The 14,973-nt window shown below is 41.0% G+C and overlaps 1 protein-coding gene across 1 annotated transcript; it reads left to right on the top strand.

The window, feature by feature from the left end:
- Nucleotides 1–4,688: 4,688 nt before the first annotated feature.
- On the top strand, nucleotides 4,689–7,601 carry LOC128822181 (relaxin-3-like). The gene is made up of 2 exons (XM_054003817.1): nucleotides 4,689–4,905; nucleotides 6,986–7,601. Exons 1-2 carry the CDS (start codon nucleotides 4,689–4,691, stop codon nucleotides 7,351–7,353), a joined length of 585 nt encoding a protein of 194 aa, XP_053859792.1. The 3' UTR covers nucleotides 7,354–7,601.
- Nucleotides 7,602–14,973: the final 7,372 nt, after the last annotated feature.

Raw genomic sequence — 14,973 nt, forward strand, 5'->3', positions numbered from 1 at the left:
AACTTCTGCAGTCACTTCTGTAATTGGTTCTGTCCCCTTCATGTTAACAGTGCTTACAGTCAGTAACTGATCTCAAATGTGACATGTTTTACTGGTCAGTGTAATAAAACGAACACAAGTACTCCACCTTCTTCTTTTGCTTTGAATAACAGGGCATTTACTATCTTTCCTCCAAGTTCTGAAGTCCACCTTCCTTTAATTTTAAAGAAGTCTTGTATGTTTTGATATCTGTCATCTATTGATACTCTTTCTTCCAAAAAAAGAAAAACAATTGAACCAGCCTTTTTGGGTATTTCTATGTCTCCATCTGTGCCTTTTAGCCCACATTTTAATCCTATGAAAGATATTTTCACAAGAGAATGGTTTTAACAGACCATAAAACAGTTTTACTTAAAAATCTTAGAAGATTAGGAAATGCCCTAATTGTATCCACTGTGAGTTAGGAATCAATATCTGTGTGCTTGTGACAGAATCCTGATTATGGTGTTTGATCAAAAGCCAGTGTTAAAGGGAGCAAAATCATGATCCACATAGCAGTTTTAGGGAATAATAGGGTAGCTATATATTAGTCCATCCAAACTAAATTTGATTTTTTTTCTCCTGAAGTTTGAACTTAGATCAATAATGTTAGTCTATTGCAAGACTCCACACTAAAATGTGACAGAAATGGGGTAAATTTAATCCAGTATTACACAGTATCAGTGAAATTTACCAAATATATTAAGGAAAAGGCTCTAAGCAAGATGGTCTAACCCAGAAATAGATTTAGATGGGCTACATAGAATGTGCCAAAAATCATCAAGGAGTTAAGGGTTATTCATCATTATTTTTCCTTATTTTTTACTGTTTGCTTTGCTTTTGTTTTTTGAAAAATGCATGGTTTTGTTTTGAAGATGCTTGTTCTTTGTTGCAGTTAGTTAATTCTTCTGCCAGTGTATTAATCAAAATGCTTGCATGTGCTGTGCACAGTCATATCTGTGACAAAATGACAGATACAGAATAATTGAATGGTATAACTTCCTTCAGAGGACAGTGAAAGAAAACAGGGGCTTAGCAGTGACAAGGTTTACTTTGGAGAAATACATGTTTACAGCACAAGTTGTTCCTATTAATCATATTTATTATAGAAATAAATAAAGCACCTAAAACATTCCACTCCTTTCCGTCATTTGTGTTCAACTGGCCTCAGCTCTTACACTTGCTTTAATATATCACAACAACTGTCTTTGTTTCCATGAATCACTAGGGAAAAAAGGAGAGCAATTCCAGGGTGAGCCTGTTCTGGCCTGAAGGCACTACTCTTACCACCTTAATTCTGTTGGGTTTTTCTGGTTATTATGTCTGATAGCCATACATCCTGAATCAGTATCATTTGGAGCAAGACTGTTCTGGAAAAGGGAGAAGTCAGTCATTATTAGATGCCAAAATTAAGCTGTTTGTGTTCAAATTATGAACCCAAGGAAGTGCATGCCACCTGCAAACCACAAGTGCTTCCACCTCACTCTTGTTTATCTGGTTGTGGTAGTATATATGAGCATTGAGGAGAAACAAGCAAAGTCCCTTTGGAGAGTCCAGTTTGGGCCCCTTCCTACAATAAGGAAAGTTGAAAAGCATGGCCCCTTCCTACATGCTTTGGAGTTATTTTATTGCTGACTGTATGTTGCTGCTCTTAAAAGAAAGGAAAGACACTTATGTGGATGTATACAAACAAGATTGTTTCTGCATTATTTCTTAATCAGCCTTGGACTTCATTATGCAAAAATGCATGGATTTCTTAACTTTTTCAATTATGAGCTTTCTTAAGATTGAACTATTTTCTAAACTGCACAATCCTCTAATGAAGGTAACTGGATAATGCTCGTGCTTGGTCATCAATAACATTGATGCAGTGGTATTTCCCATTTGTTGCAGAATCCTGTATGGTACTAAGCAAACTTTAGAAATACTGTAAATTCATATTTGGACATCTTTCAAAAACTAAGTTATTCTTGCAGCAGTGAATTGCATGAATTTGAAATTAAGTCTCTGGAAAATATCTAATGAAATCAGTAAGTTTTTGTCTTACTCATGGTTTTTTTTGACACTTGGGAGTCATGGGAATAAGGCTTTAATTCAAGGCATTCAAGGCTACTGAGATATTGTTAAAGGATATCTTTTTTATTTAGTCCCCAGTTTCCATGAAACCACCTTTACCTTCTATAAATTTTGCTATTGCTCAACAGATTAACAATTTAGTACAAGGAGAGAAGTAGTACAATTATCTTTACCTCTTTTAAGAAATAAAAAATAAAAAATACTTGCATTGAGCCAGTACATTGGATGTACTTGCCTTGAAACATTCTATAGATCATGAATGGAAATTAGTTTCTTTGCTCTGCTGTTGTTTTTTCTTCTTTATAAAACAAACAGTAGGAAGTTATATAGTTACTTCAGATTTGCTAAATTTATATTATTAATCTTCTTCTGCATGTTTTGTTTTGAATAGCAGTTTTTCTAATCACTCAGCAGGTACTATCCTTCTTGCCTTGTCCTGGTAGCTTTTTCACATTACTACAGCTTTTCAGACACTGAAAATAAATCTGTTGTCTAGAAGACTACTTAAAGTCCTTGCAGAAGTCCACCTGATGTGATGGTATTTTCAGAAAAAGTCCAACAAAATCAGAGACCAACAAAATCAAGGTGCTGCTCTCAAAATTCAAGTTGTAATTACCCCTGCACAACTTCTGTCTGTAACAGTATAGTAGGTAAGACTTCAACTGAGGGAGGAACAGATCAAGGTTTTGTTCTTCAGGAATTTCAGATTAGCAGCCTCCACTTCTACAGATTGCATCCTAGTAACATTCTGGATGATGGTGCCTACTGCTGAAGAGGTATCACTGTTTAAACACTTAAGACTGGACCAAAAAGAAAACTGTCTGTGTTTTGGCTGGGGAAGATTTTAATTTTTAATTTGGCTGTGGTAGATTTTAATTTTTTCAGTGGCAGGTGTTGGTCTGTGTTTTGGATTTGTGCTGAATACAGGGTTAATAATAGAGAGATGTTTTTGTTATTGCTGAACAGATAAGAGTCAAGGCCCTTTCTGCTTCTGGTACTGCCACACTGGTGAGGGGACTGTGGGTGCTTGTGAGGAGATACAGTCAGGACAGATGACCCAAAATGAATAAAGGGATATCATACTGGTATATGAAGTGGGGGCGGGGGAAAGGACGAAAGAGAAAGGAGGGTACATTTGGAGCCATGGCATTTGTCTTCCCAAGATGGCTGAACACCTGTGTGCCCACAGGAAGCACTGAATCAATTTCTATTTTTCTTTGCTTTTGTGTGCAGGATTTGTTTTCCCTATTAACCTGCCATGATTTTCTCACTTATTCTAAGTCTTTCCCCAGTCATACTAATGTGGGAACAAGCAAGTGGCTGTGTGGGGCTTAGTGGCTGGCTGGGGTTGAACACAACAACTTTACTCACTATTTTAGCCCTCCACAGCCTTGTTCTAGATCCAGCTCAGTGTAAAGCACCCAAGTCCTCCTTGAACAGGAGACTGGAGACTGTAACTTCTCTGCCAGCACAAGTGAATCATACACCTTTGTACACTAGTCTGTAGCTGTATGTCTTCTCTGTGCTCTCCTTCTAGATTGAGTTTTGAGGGGGTTTTTTATATGCCAACAATAGTCAAGGGTTTGAAAGTATATCTTTCATGTGAAAAGATCTATAGACAATAGCTTCAAAGTATTTTAAGAGAGATTAACTTTTCTGGTTCTTCACAGTATGACTTATAAAAGGTGACAGCAACCACTTCTTGTCCTATTGTACTGGAGAAAAAAACCAAAAAAACACTAAGCCAACAAACAAATCCAGAAGTAAAGTTTACTTTCACAGAGTGCATAGTTCTGCATGGAGTCCAAAGACCACTACCCTTGTCAGCAAGAGCCTGTTGGGCCCTATTCAGAAGATACACAGATGTGGAGCTCCAAATCTCTACGATGCCCACATTCGAGCCAGGGTATCTCTGACACTTAGATGCCTATGGCTACCACTGAACTCAGGCCTCCAGTACAACAAACCTGAGAGGAATTCAGGCTTTGAAATCCCCCTTCAAGTATCCACAGCTGAAGTACTTCCTTGAAAGTGCATTTCTTTTACTTCACTTGTTTCTGTCTTTTTATGTCAGACAGCATTTTTAGGACACAGAGGTAGTTATGGAGATTCCAGACCTACAATGGCAAAAACAGTCGAAATTAAGTTTTTCACGTTTTCAAAGCAATACGAAAGGGCATCGGCACTGCTATCTGGCCACAAACAGGAACAGCTGAGGCCCAGAGCCGGCGGAGGAAAAGGAGTGTGTCTCCAGGTAGGTGTGGGCCAGGAGCCCGAGGAGGGAGGCCGAAGGTGAGGCACGACGGCGTGAAGAGCCGCGACAGCTAGCCAGGCCAGAAAGAGAGGAAGGCGCTGCCCGAGGGCTCCTCGACGGCTGTTTCAGGCACAGGGACCGTCTCGCGGGAGACGACAGCCGCGGCACCGAGGAAGGGGAGGGGGCTCGGGGCCGGGGCCGGGGCCGGGGCGGTGACTCAGCGCCGATCGCAGAGCATAAAAGGCGGGCAGCGGCGGGGCTGGGCTGGACGCCGCGGTCGGGGACGTTGTGGCGGCCGTCGGGTCTGCTGGGAACGCGCCCGCGGGACGGGGACGGCGCGATGGGGATGGCCAAGCTGCGACTGCTGTGCGCCGCCGTGGCACTGCTGTGTGCGGCACCGCCGGGGCATCCCGGCGCCGTGCTGCCCGCGGGCGAGGGGGACGGGTACGGGGTGAAGCTGTGCGGCCGCGAGTTCATCCGCGCCGTCATCTTCACCTGCGGCGGGTCCCGCTGGAAGCGGCTCTCCCTGCTGGCGGTGGAGCCGGCGCCCGCGGCCGGTGAGTGTCCCAGGAGCGAGCCCGAGGGGCAGGCGGCTGTCGGGGCGCTTCGCTCGCTGCCGAGCGACGGCTTGCGAGGAGGGATGGAGAGAACGGGAGGGAATGGGGAAGGGCGAGCGCCCCGCGGCGACTCTCGCTCCTCCCGCCCTGAGCCGCTGAGGGATGGTCCCCGTCCCTCTCTCGCTTTCCCTCTAGATCCTAGTTGGCATTTCCGAGACTTTTGGACAGAGGGAAAGGGACCGCAGGGACTGGGGCATTATTTGCCGGGATAATCCGCAAAGTTTTTGGTCAGTTCGGAGATACCGCGCGGCTGCGCAGGGCTGCCGGCCGCAGAGGAGCTTCTACTACAAAATCCCACAAAATCACGATTCTCCCCTCTCTTGGCCGTGTGGGGAGATCTCATGCGCCCTGGGGAGCGGTGGGGAATGCCTGTTGCTATGGCTTCTCTCCCCAAGGCTCCATAATTCCTCGATCGGCGGAACGAAGTGGGGTTCCTGCCGGGGTTTCCCTCCCGGACTGGAGCCCTGACGCCGCGCTGCCCGTAAGAGCTCCCGGGATGTGCGGAAGCGCCACGGATGTGGGATCGCGCGCGATGTTATCACTCTCTGGTGCTTCTCTGCATCAAAGAGTTGGGGAGCATGGACTCTGGTGCCCCAGGTGACAATCTTTTGGGCTGTGTTCTCAAACTGCGGTAAATGTAATAGTAATTTTAAGTGATTATTCTAATTTATGTTGGTGTTTTGAATACTGAAAAATAACGGTTTTTAAAAGGACAAAGTTGGAATTATGGCTAAAACGTGCAATGGAAGAGATTTTTTTTTTTTTTCTGATTAAACACACTTTATAACCTAAATCTTCAGGCAGCTAATGAAGCCAGTATTCTGGGTTTTCTGGGAATTTTTGCCACTTTTTCCCCCCCAACAGGTTGAGTAAAAGATAAAAGTAACCTTTGTAATTATAACAAATTACTTACATACAGCTTCTGTGGGGATTATGTCCTTGCTCAGCAAATTTTGCTTTCTTTTTTGTTAATAGCAGCTCCTGAGAACAACAGTCACTAAGGAATCTCCACTATGCTGCATGATGTCTAACTAGAAGACTTCTCCACCCTAAAGACTATCAAATGGCAGTTACTGTCTAATTACTAAAGTAGCTACAGCTACTTTTATTTTTGCACCTACTCAGGCAGCTGTTCTATCTGAAAATTAGGTTCTATATACTAATTAGCCATATTTAAGTAAATAGAAAAGTTGCTGGATATTCTCATGTTCTTTCAGCTTTCTGAAACAAAAATTTAACTGTATTAACAGCATTAAGATGACAAGACAAAGACTTATTTTGGATTCTTTTAAAATTAAGAATTGAATAAGCTGGTTTTTTTCACATTAGCTGAAGTAAGCAATGCCTCTTGTCTTGCAGAAGCAAAATCAAGAGAAAACAGTATAAGGTGAAAGGAAGTAGGGCTGTATTTTTGAGAACACTTTAGTCAGTGAGATGAAGCATGTAATAAGTAAATTCTGCAAGCCCCTGATATGCCTTGAGAAATTAAAGAGATGAGAGGAAAGCATCAGTTAAAAATAGCTATAGAAAAATGCAATCTAGGAATCAGTTTACATACAATCTTTGCTTATTTAGTCCTTCCTACATTTGTTCTTCACATGATGCTACTTCGTGTGATTGTGCACAGGAGAGGAGGGGTCTGATCTAATTCATCCAACACAAGACACAGCTCTGTGGTGTTTCTGGATACATGCCTTTACAACAAAATTCTGTTTCTGTGGAAAAATTAAGACTTCTTTATCAATAACACTGCAGTTGTGACAGGATGCCTTTACTTCAGTTACGGTTGTTTCTGTGTACTCTGCATGTCTAACAGGAAGTATAGACTTTAAAACATAGATTCTGCTAAAAGTAAGCTACAAGTCATGGTGTGGAGACTCTCAAGTACTGACAGTCCTCCTACATAACAGTGTTTCACTTATTACTAACTGAATGGGTTTTGTTGCTATTTCTTAGAGCTGTGTAATCCTTTTCTTGCTCCTACAGTCTGAATTTAAGATATGTCTTCTCTTTAAAACAGATTCTGCACAAACAGCAAGTAACAAACTACTGGGAAGCTTCAACCTGCAATCAGTTTTGGATCCTGAAGTGGAGCAGCTGCAGAGAAGCAGCCCATTTCTTGGATGGGAGACATTTAAGGACTTGTATAGTTTAAATTACTATAATGAATATGTACCGATGGCAGGTGACTTAAAAAAACTTGTTCACCAGGTAGAGGAAGCTGTTCAGAAGGACAGGGGAGGAACAGGAAATGCAAATCCTGTGGAATCAAGCAGCTACCTTTGGGCCAGGTATCCCAGAAGAAAACGGGAGTCTCTGGGCTTGGCAGGAATGTGTTGTAAATGGGGCTGTACAAAAGCTGAAATTAGTACTATATGCAGAGTTTAAAATCCTCTCTACACTTGTGCATGAAATCAGTGTTTGTTACAGTTTGTTACTACTTGATTGATTACTTCATGGAGGAAGAAAACTCTTGCTGTATCTTATCTGGTCTATATGTGCCAGTCAATGTAGCTGGTTTTCTTTAAAAAATGCCCAAAAACAACAAAACAAACAAAACATAAATGTAATTGTAATGAGTTTGTTTTGCTGCATTAACTTCTAATCTATATTTTTTACTAAGTATTTTCATTTTAATGTTGAGCCTTTACACTTATATTATGAATGTATTATATCTTTGTAACTCTTTAAGGACTTCAATATTTCAATAAAATGTAATTATACTAAGTGTTGCCAAATTATTGTTCATCTGTCAAAAAATGAATATAGAATCCTAGAATGGCTTTTGTTGGAAGGGACCTTAAAGATCACCTCATTCCATCCCCCCCGATGTAGGCAGAGATACCTTCACCTGGATAAAGTAGTTCAGATCCCCATCCAACCTTGGCCTTTAATACTGCCAGGGATGGAGCATCCACAGCTTCTCTGGGCAATCTGTTCCAGAGTCTCACCTCACAAAGAACAATTTCTTCCTCACTATCTAACCTAAGTTCTCCCTCTTTTAGTTTGAATCCCTTACTTCTACTGCTACTAAGTTTCTAATAAAGAGTCCCACCAACTTCCTTGTAACATCCAACAATACTAAAATGGGATTCACGGTACAAAGCTGTAGAGAAAGAATATTTTGCCAATTGAAATCCCACTTGACACTGACTCAGCTTGCTGATTATTTTGACCACACATTTTCCATTTCCTTGTGACTGCAGAATGGTTTTTATGCAGTGTTATCTTCATAGAAATTTTACTGCAACACAACACTTGCAGCCTGATTTTTTTTTTTTATATATTTATGTCTAAGCTTAAATAGTTAGAGTATTAACACTTCAATCATCCCTTGTTTACTTTACTTCCCCATTTTTTCCCTACTGCTGCTGAGTGAGAGTGCTGGATGTGCATCAAGTAACTTGCTGTACAAACACTCAGACATCTTTCTGTACATTCTTAAAGTATGATGGTCTACACTAATTCAGATATACTTCTAAGTTGCTAATTGCTACTGTATTCATGAATAGCTGATTTGTTTTTTGTAATTTCTAATCCTTTTGCCTTCCTGCATGTTTTTCTCAATTGTACAAAAGTTATATTTCTAGCAATATGGTTCCTGATATGAGGGTTTTGGTTTTCCTGACCTCTGTGATGCTCAAGGTAACTTAACTTTGTACCAGTAGTTGATTCAGAGTATGCTTCAGGGTTTAGGCTGTGCGGTTGATGCCTTTGGCTTTGCTCTTCAAATTATCTTTTGACAAGTATTCCTTGATTAGACTACTGGTCTCTGCAATTATTGCATATTTTTTTTTATATTCCTTAAGATATTATTGTTATTGCAGCAATTAGGCATCTATCAATCCTTTTTATTTTTTTTTAAGATATGAGTTTAATTCAGTAGAGATTGGGCAGAACGGACATTCACTATGAATGTTGTTATCTTCCACATGAAAATAACCATCTCTTCTGTCCTTGTAACAATATTTATGAAGAAATGAGTTGTCTTCTTAAACAAGTGACTCTAGATGCTTTTTGCCACTCTGATTGGAAACAGCAACTGTGTGACATTCTGCTATAGTTTTGGGTGGGTTTGTTTTTGCAACAGATTAGCTAAATGTCTATAGATTGGGTTCTAGTCACTTCTCTTCACAGATAGTTTTGGGTTTGGGTTTTGATTAGGACTTCCTAGAAGATTACAGGAGTAGTTTGAGGGGAAATATTCCTTATTTTTGAGCAGTTTCAAGAATTTTTTGAGTTAAGATTACTTAGTAGTAGGGTAAGGAATAAGAGGTAGATAGAATCCCTAAGAAAAGCCAAAATACGAAAATTCCATGCGAGAAGAAAGTGAAAATTATCCTCTATGTATTTGTCTTGCTAGAAAACTGTCTCCCAAGCTTTTGAAAAGGAATATTGGAGAAGGTGACTGGTTATAACCAGTAAATGGTTATAGCAGACTTGAGTGAAACAAAGATGTAGTTAAAACCTTAAATTTTTGAGTTTAAACCTTGAATGGAACAATCAGGAGTTTAACTTGCTGGGTTAGATGTAAGCTATTGGTAAAACTATAAATAGTGTTAGTGGAAATAGTGTTTGACTGGAAGTGTTTCAGGCTGAGATGGGATTATAAATAGAAAAATCAGTCTTTAACTGATATAAACAGGCTTTTTTCAGAGGTATGAGTCAACCCAGAGAAAAGGTGAAATCTGTGTTTTCATTTGGTTTCTCTAATAGGCCTTGTCATAGTGTGTAACAACTTTAGCAGGCAGGCCATGGCAAAGGCAGATGGCACAGACAAAAATTAAGTCTGTGTTTTAGAGTAAGAAAGTATTTGTGTACATATTACAGTATGCAAAGTGTTCCTTTCCTTTCCCTCTCTCTTTCCCGTGACACTAGGCTGTATTTTCTAATGATTTCTTTGCAATGTAGTCAAAGGTGACAATTATGTCACTCAATTGGTCTTGAGGATGCCATCTGCCTACTGCTCATGTCACTTGGTGTCCGGAGGTACTTTTTTTAAGATGAGAAGCAAGCTTTTTATGTAAAATGAGATGTCTGACTATTTGGGTAGGGAAAGCAAACACACTTTGAAGCAAACATGCTTTGGAGCACATAGCTCAAAATGGAAAATAATGATTGAGTTGGGTATTGATCCAGATAGCAGAGCAAATGGACACTGTCTCTGCTGAAGTGCCTTTGGGAGTGCTGCCATATGCATCCAGCAGTATAAACATGAGAACAGCAGTTTAAGGGAAAACATTCTGCTTACCATCACAACTGTTCAGAAACATACACTTTTTAATGAGGAAAAAATTGAGGTTTTTTCCAACATTTATTTCACAGACATATTAGGTATTGAGGAAAACATTGTTTTAACAACTTGCTGCTTACAGAAATTCTTTACAGTCCTGTTGATTAAGTCTTAGTGTACAGGAAGTGTCCAATTTCTGGATAATCTATTAAGATGTGTGAGCCATCTTCTGAACAGCTATTTTTAGTTCATGTGTAGAAAGAGGTATACCAGCACATTCCCATACTAGTGCTGCCATTTGTGTCTGCATGAGTGTAGTCTGAATGTTTTGGGGAATTTTTTTCACTACGAGTGTAGTCTGATTCAGGTCTGACTATGACCTCCTAGAACAATGCCCAAAGGCATGGGAAAAATTCAGGGCAGTATGTAATAACAGGTTTCCCATCTCTGTTCCCTGCTACTTCCTTGTTTTAAATCTGATGGAAAACTCTTAATGCAATTATGCAATGTGTTGATTGCAGTATAGCTAGAGCCCAGTACCTCAAGGAGTAATGATATGTAAGAACATAGATAGAATGCTAAATATGCTACAGAGAACTGTGTGACAAGTCCCAGACACTTGAAAGACACATCTCCCTCCTAACTCTAGTCCTGTTTGGCCAGTTCTTTATTTTACCAGTTTTTTAAACAATAGTGGAAAACATCCAGATTCATGAGTTACTGAAGATGTGCTGTCCATTTTTTTTTTCCCTTTTGTAGCCTCCACTTACAGGCAGGAAAAACATTGACATTTATTTTTGTCTTCAGGCAGACCTGGAGACAGATCTAGAGTTAGCACTCTGAGTTTTAGGGAGAGTTCCTGAGACTACCATGTTTCCTACTCAGCTGGCAGTAGAGAAATGACTGTAGAAAATGACAACTCCTTTCCTACTCAGCAAATGGAACCTGGGTAGATTTGTATCCTACCTCCTACTCTGCAGTCACTCACCTGTATAAGCAATTAGCTCAAAGGGGGTCCTTTCCTAATTTATGCCACACTCCCACCACACACTGAATTAATTCTATTAATCACGCAGCTTTCATGTATCTTGGAAACAAACACCTGAGCTGTTGGCTCCTTACCCTGAATTTTAGTTCCAACAGACATACTTGACTGTAAGACTGCTTTGTGCCACCTGCTTTGTGGTGAGATCTTGATATTAGATACTGCACTATAACAATGTGCTTGTCCCATACTGTTTTCTGACCTACATACTCTAGAGAACCAGCATTAAAGGGAAGGAAAGCAAATTCTCCAGCTTGTGCATCAGATTCTTTTTCTTCATCTAAGCTTCCTGCTACCTATGTTTTTCCTGGAAGATTTCCACACTAGATTTGAATTTCTATGTGTTCCTCAAGTGCTATTCTCATGTTTTAACCTTAAGAGTGATGTATCTCTATGATTTTTCAAGAGCATATTATTGTTAACACAGTTGAGTGATGTAGTGTATCTCTCATGTACAGAAAGTCAGATGAGAATTAAAACCGTCTGCCAACTTCTGTGCTTTGACAACTCTTGGGTACTGCCCTTCAAAATAGGCCAGCCAAACAGCCCACAGTCAGACATGATACCTTTTCTGGATTATCTTCCCTGGACTGTACTGTTTGACCTGAGACTCTGCAGGTCTTTCCAGTTTCTGTGAGATCTCAGCCAGCAAGTGATGCATACTTTCTGGCACTGAGGAGTGCCTCATCAGGACCTGTTTTGTCCAAACAAGCTGAAAGCAAAGTGCCTCTGAATCAGAATGGGATCCCTATGGCTTCAGCTCTTTGGTATCATTACTCAGTGGTTAATTTATTGAAGGTTTTCCCTGTGTCAGCTATCCAGTGTAGTTTGCCTGTGACCATACACTTCTGGTACTGCAGAAGTCACTGAGCTCAGCAGCAGCTAGTCCTGACACCAAAGGCCACTGTTGGAATGCTTCTCTGTCTGTGTAGTCTTGCATCTTTTTGTCCCTGCACCAAGAGATTAGGTGTTTGCCATGTAGCAATACAGTTTTTCCTCCTGACCTTTTTTCATTTGACATCACAGCAGTGGGCTGAGGGCTCCCATGCAGTGCCATGCTGACCCCAGCAGTCTTGTGCCCTCTGTGTAGAGCTTTTAAGAGACAGCCCTTTATTTCAAAAGGCAAGTCAAAATTCCTGTCCTGCTGACATGTGGTAGCTGTTGGTCTTGGAGCTTCTCAGTAACGTGAGCAGCCGGTGTGCTCTGCAATGGACTGTTGACAGCTAGGACATCTTCCTCGTTTAAGGCATCTGCATCCCACAGATCCTACCAGCCCTGATACAAGGTACAATGTGGGCCAATTTACTTGAACAGCAAGGAACTTTTTCAGAACCTCTTAAGGTTTGTAGCAGTATAGCTGTATTTCCATTGCAGAGAAGAGTCTGGTTCTTTTCACACCTTGTTAGATTTCCTGCATTCCCAACATTCATCTTAAATCTTTCAGTTCTAGTTCTTTTGGGTCTCTTCCACTCTCACCGAGTGCTGCATGAGAGAGCAAACTGTGTGTTCATCTCAGTGTATCTAAATTAGAAGGCTCAGAAAGTGAACAGGGCATAGGAAAAGTCAGAGTCTTCTGTATTGTTCCAGCTGTCTAGCAGTCAGTCAGAACTTGTTTGCACTGTGTTGCAACTGGGTTCATCGTGTCCAGAGAGGGGTGCAGCTGCTGGCGCTGAGGATGGGAATAAACGAGACAGATCTTTGAGAATCCATTTATTATCCCCAGGGAGGTGGACAGGATGGAGAGGAAAGGAAGGGTTGTGGGGTTTTTATAGGGTATCGCAGGGGTGGAGTTAGGGTTCGGGTCAAGGGAGGAGTTATTAGCAACACAACAGGGGACAAATTCCTGTCTGTTAGGAACAGGGGCATTCCACAGTGGTCTGAGGCACAGGGTACCACTCCAGCCATCCAGTGGTTGTGCCGCTATTTGTAAGCATGTAGCGCTTTGCCTTTGGGTGAGTGTGATGTGATGGATCTGCCAGACTTCCCCTGCCCCGAATTTTTCTTCTGACTATCATCCACCATAGCACAGGGGTTTACCTGCTTGATCTGCTGGGCTGCAGCACACATTTCACAGTGTCCTGGTTACAAGGAAAGGGGATGGAGTTTTCAGTGCCGTGTGGGTGTGATGACATGGTGTACTGCATGACGCACACATATCAATGGGGATATGGTCTCAGCAGGAAAAGCCAAGGATCAGCAAGAAGGGGAAGTGTGCCATCAGGATCTGCTTGGTGGACTCAGCCCTGCTCTGTCACCCCAGTCCCTGCTCTGCTCTTTTGAACCCTGGCTCTGTCAGAGTGGAAGCAGCTGCACAGGGCCCAAAGCTCCAGCTGAGCCAAGCCCCACTGGTGCTGGAATTAACCACATGGGACCAAGCCAAGCCTGGGGAACAGCGCCAAACACAGTTGAGCTCAGCAGTCAAAAAAAAAAAAAAAAAAAAGAGCAGTGCAACATAGATGATCTATCTTCCAAGTTGGTTTTGTTACAGCTCTTAGTTGTTTTCAGACTGGCAGAGGGAGGGGACATAAAGCTATGGGAGCTTTCTGCACCTTACTGCTTTTGGGCACTATCTTCGAGAAATGTTTTTTTTTTTGTTCATGGTGGTGAACACCCTTTTGTGTACTAGGTCTTCCTTGAAAGAACATCTTTCCCTCCCCTTTGACAGAAATTACCTCCAGAGGCTGAGAGTTTCTGTCCTCTTCCCAATCCCCTTGTCATTGCCCAAATTCTGTGACAGGGATCCCAGCTGCTTGTTTTTGCTACCATCTGGTTTCATACTGTGTGCAGCTTGAGTGGCCACAGTGCCTTCTCATCTGCTTTCCTCTTCTTCCCTGAGAGTGCTGTCTAGTAATGAACAGTGTCCAATAAATAGTAGCCAGGGTACAACACAATGGATGTCCCTCAAACACCATTTTATTCAATTTCCTTCTATTGTCTGTATTTTAAGATCTTCAAATTGAATGACTGAACAGAGAGGAAGATATCAAAAATGTTCTGCATGTGTAACAAATGACAGAACAGAATACTTAGAAGTTTCAGTCAATCTTGGGTCTTGAACTTCTGTACCTGTGGAGATAAGTCTGATTACACACATCTCAATTTGTTTCATTGTAATAAGGGATAATAAGATTGCAGTTGTGTCAGATGACTTCAATAAAGGTACCTGACACCTGGTAAAAGACTCAGAAGAAATGGAAATGTGAGGAGAACCAAAATCTAGATTAAGCATGTCAGTAGAAAAAGCCATACTATTGCAGTTGTATCAGAACTGCCATGAATCAGACTACCTAAACAAGGATAGCAAAAAATTCCTGTAAGTTCAAAGTATGTGATCAGTACAAATATTTTAAATATATACAATCAATTTTATCTGGGTAATAATCTTGTTGAATGGTGCACAGGGAACCAAAATTATCATTTTGTTTCATCTCCTCTGTCATACAGCTGAATCATATCACTGACTTCTTAAAAAGAGAATAAATGTTCTACAAATGTCATTGTATTAGTGATTTCACTTTGATACTATAATCTTGTCAACTCTAACTGAACCTAGTCAACTAATTTTAACTTTGGTCTTTATATTATATAGAACAATTTTTACGTAACTTTTAGAAGACTTCGTCAAGAAATTGAATATTAACAAATCAATTATTTTAAATAGTTAAATTTATCTGAGTATCTAGCTTAAGGGTATTGCAATACATTTAAAATTGCAGTAATTTCTCCCCAA

Source organism: Vidua macroura, chromosome Z (genome assembly GCF_024509145.1).
Source record: "Vidua macroura isolate BioBank_ID:100142 chromosome Z, ASM2450914v1, whole genome shotgun sequence".
NCBI lineage: Eukaryota > Metazoa > Chordata > Aves > Passeriformes > Viduidae > Vidua > Vidua macroura.

Bases quoted from the DNA above. Each gene is read 5' to 3' on its own strand.
- LOC128822181 (XM_054003817.1), top strand. From the start codon at position 4,689: ATGGGGATGGCCAAGCTGCGACTGCTGTGCGCCGCCGTGGCACTGCTG. The intron at 4,906-6,985 runs GTGAGTGTCCCA...TCTTTAAAACAG, and splicing joins GGAGCCGGCGCCCGCGGCCG to ATTCTGCACAAACAGCAAGT.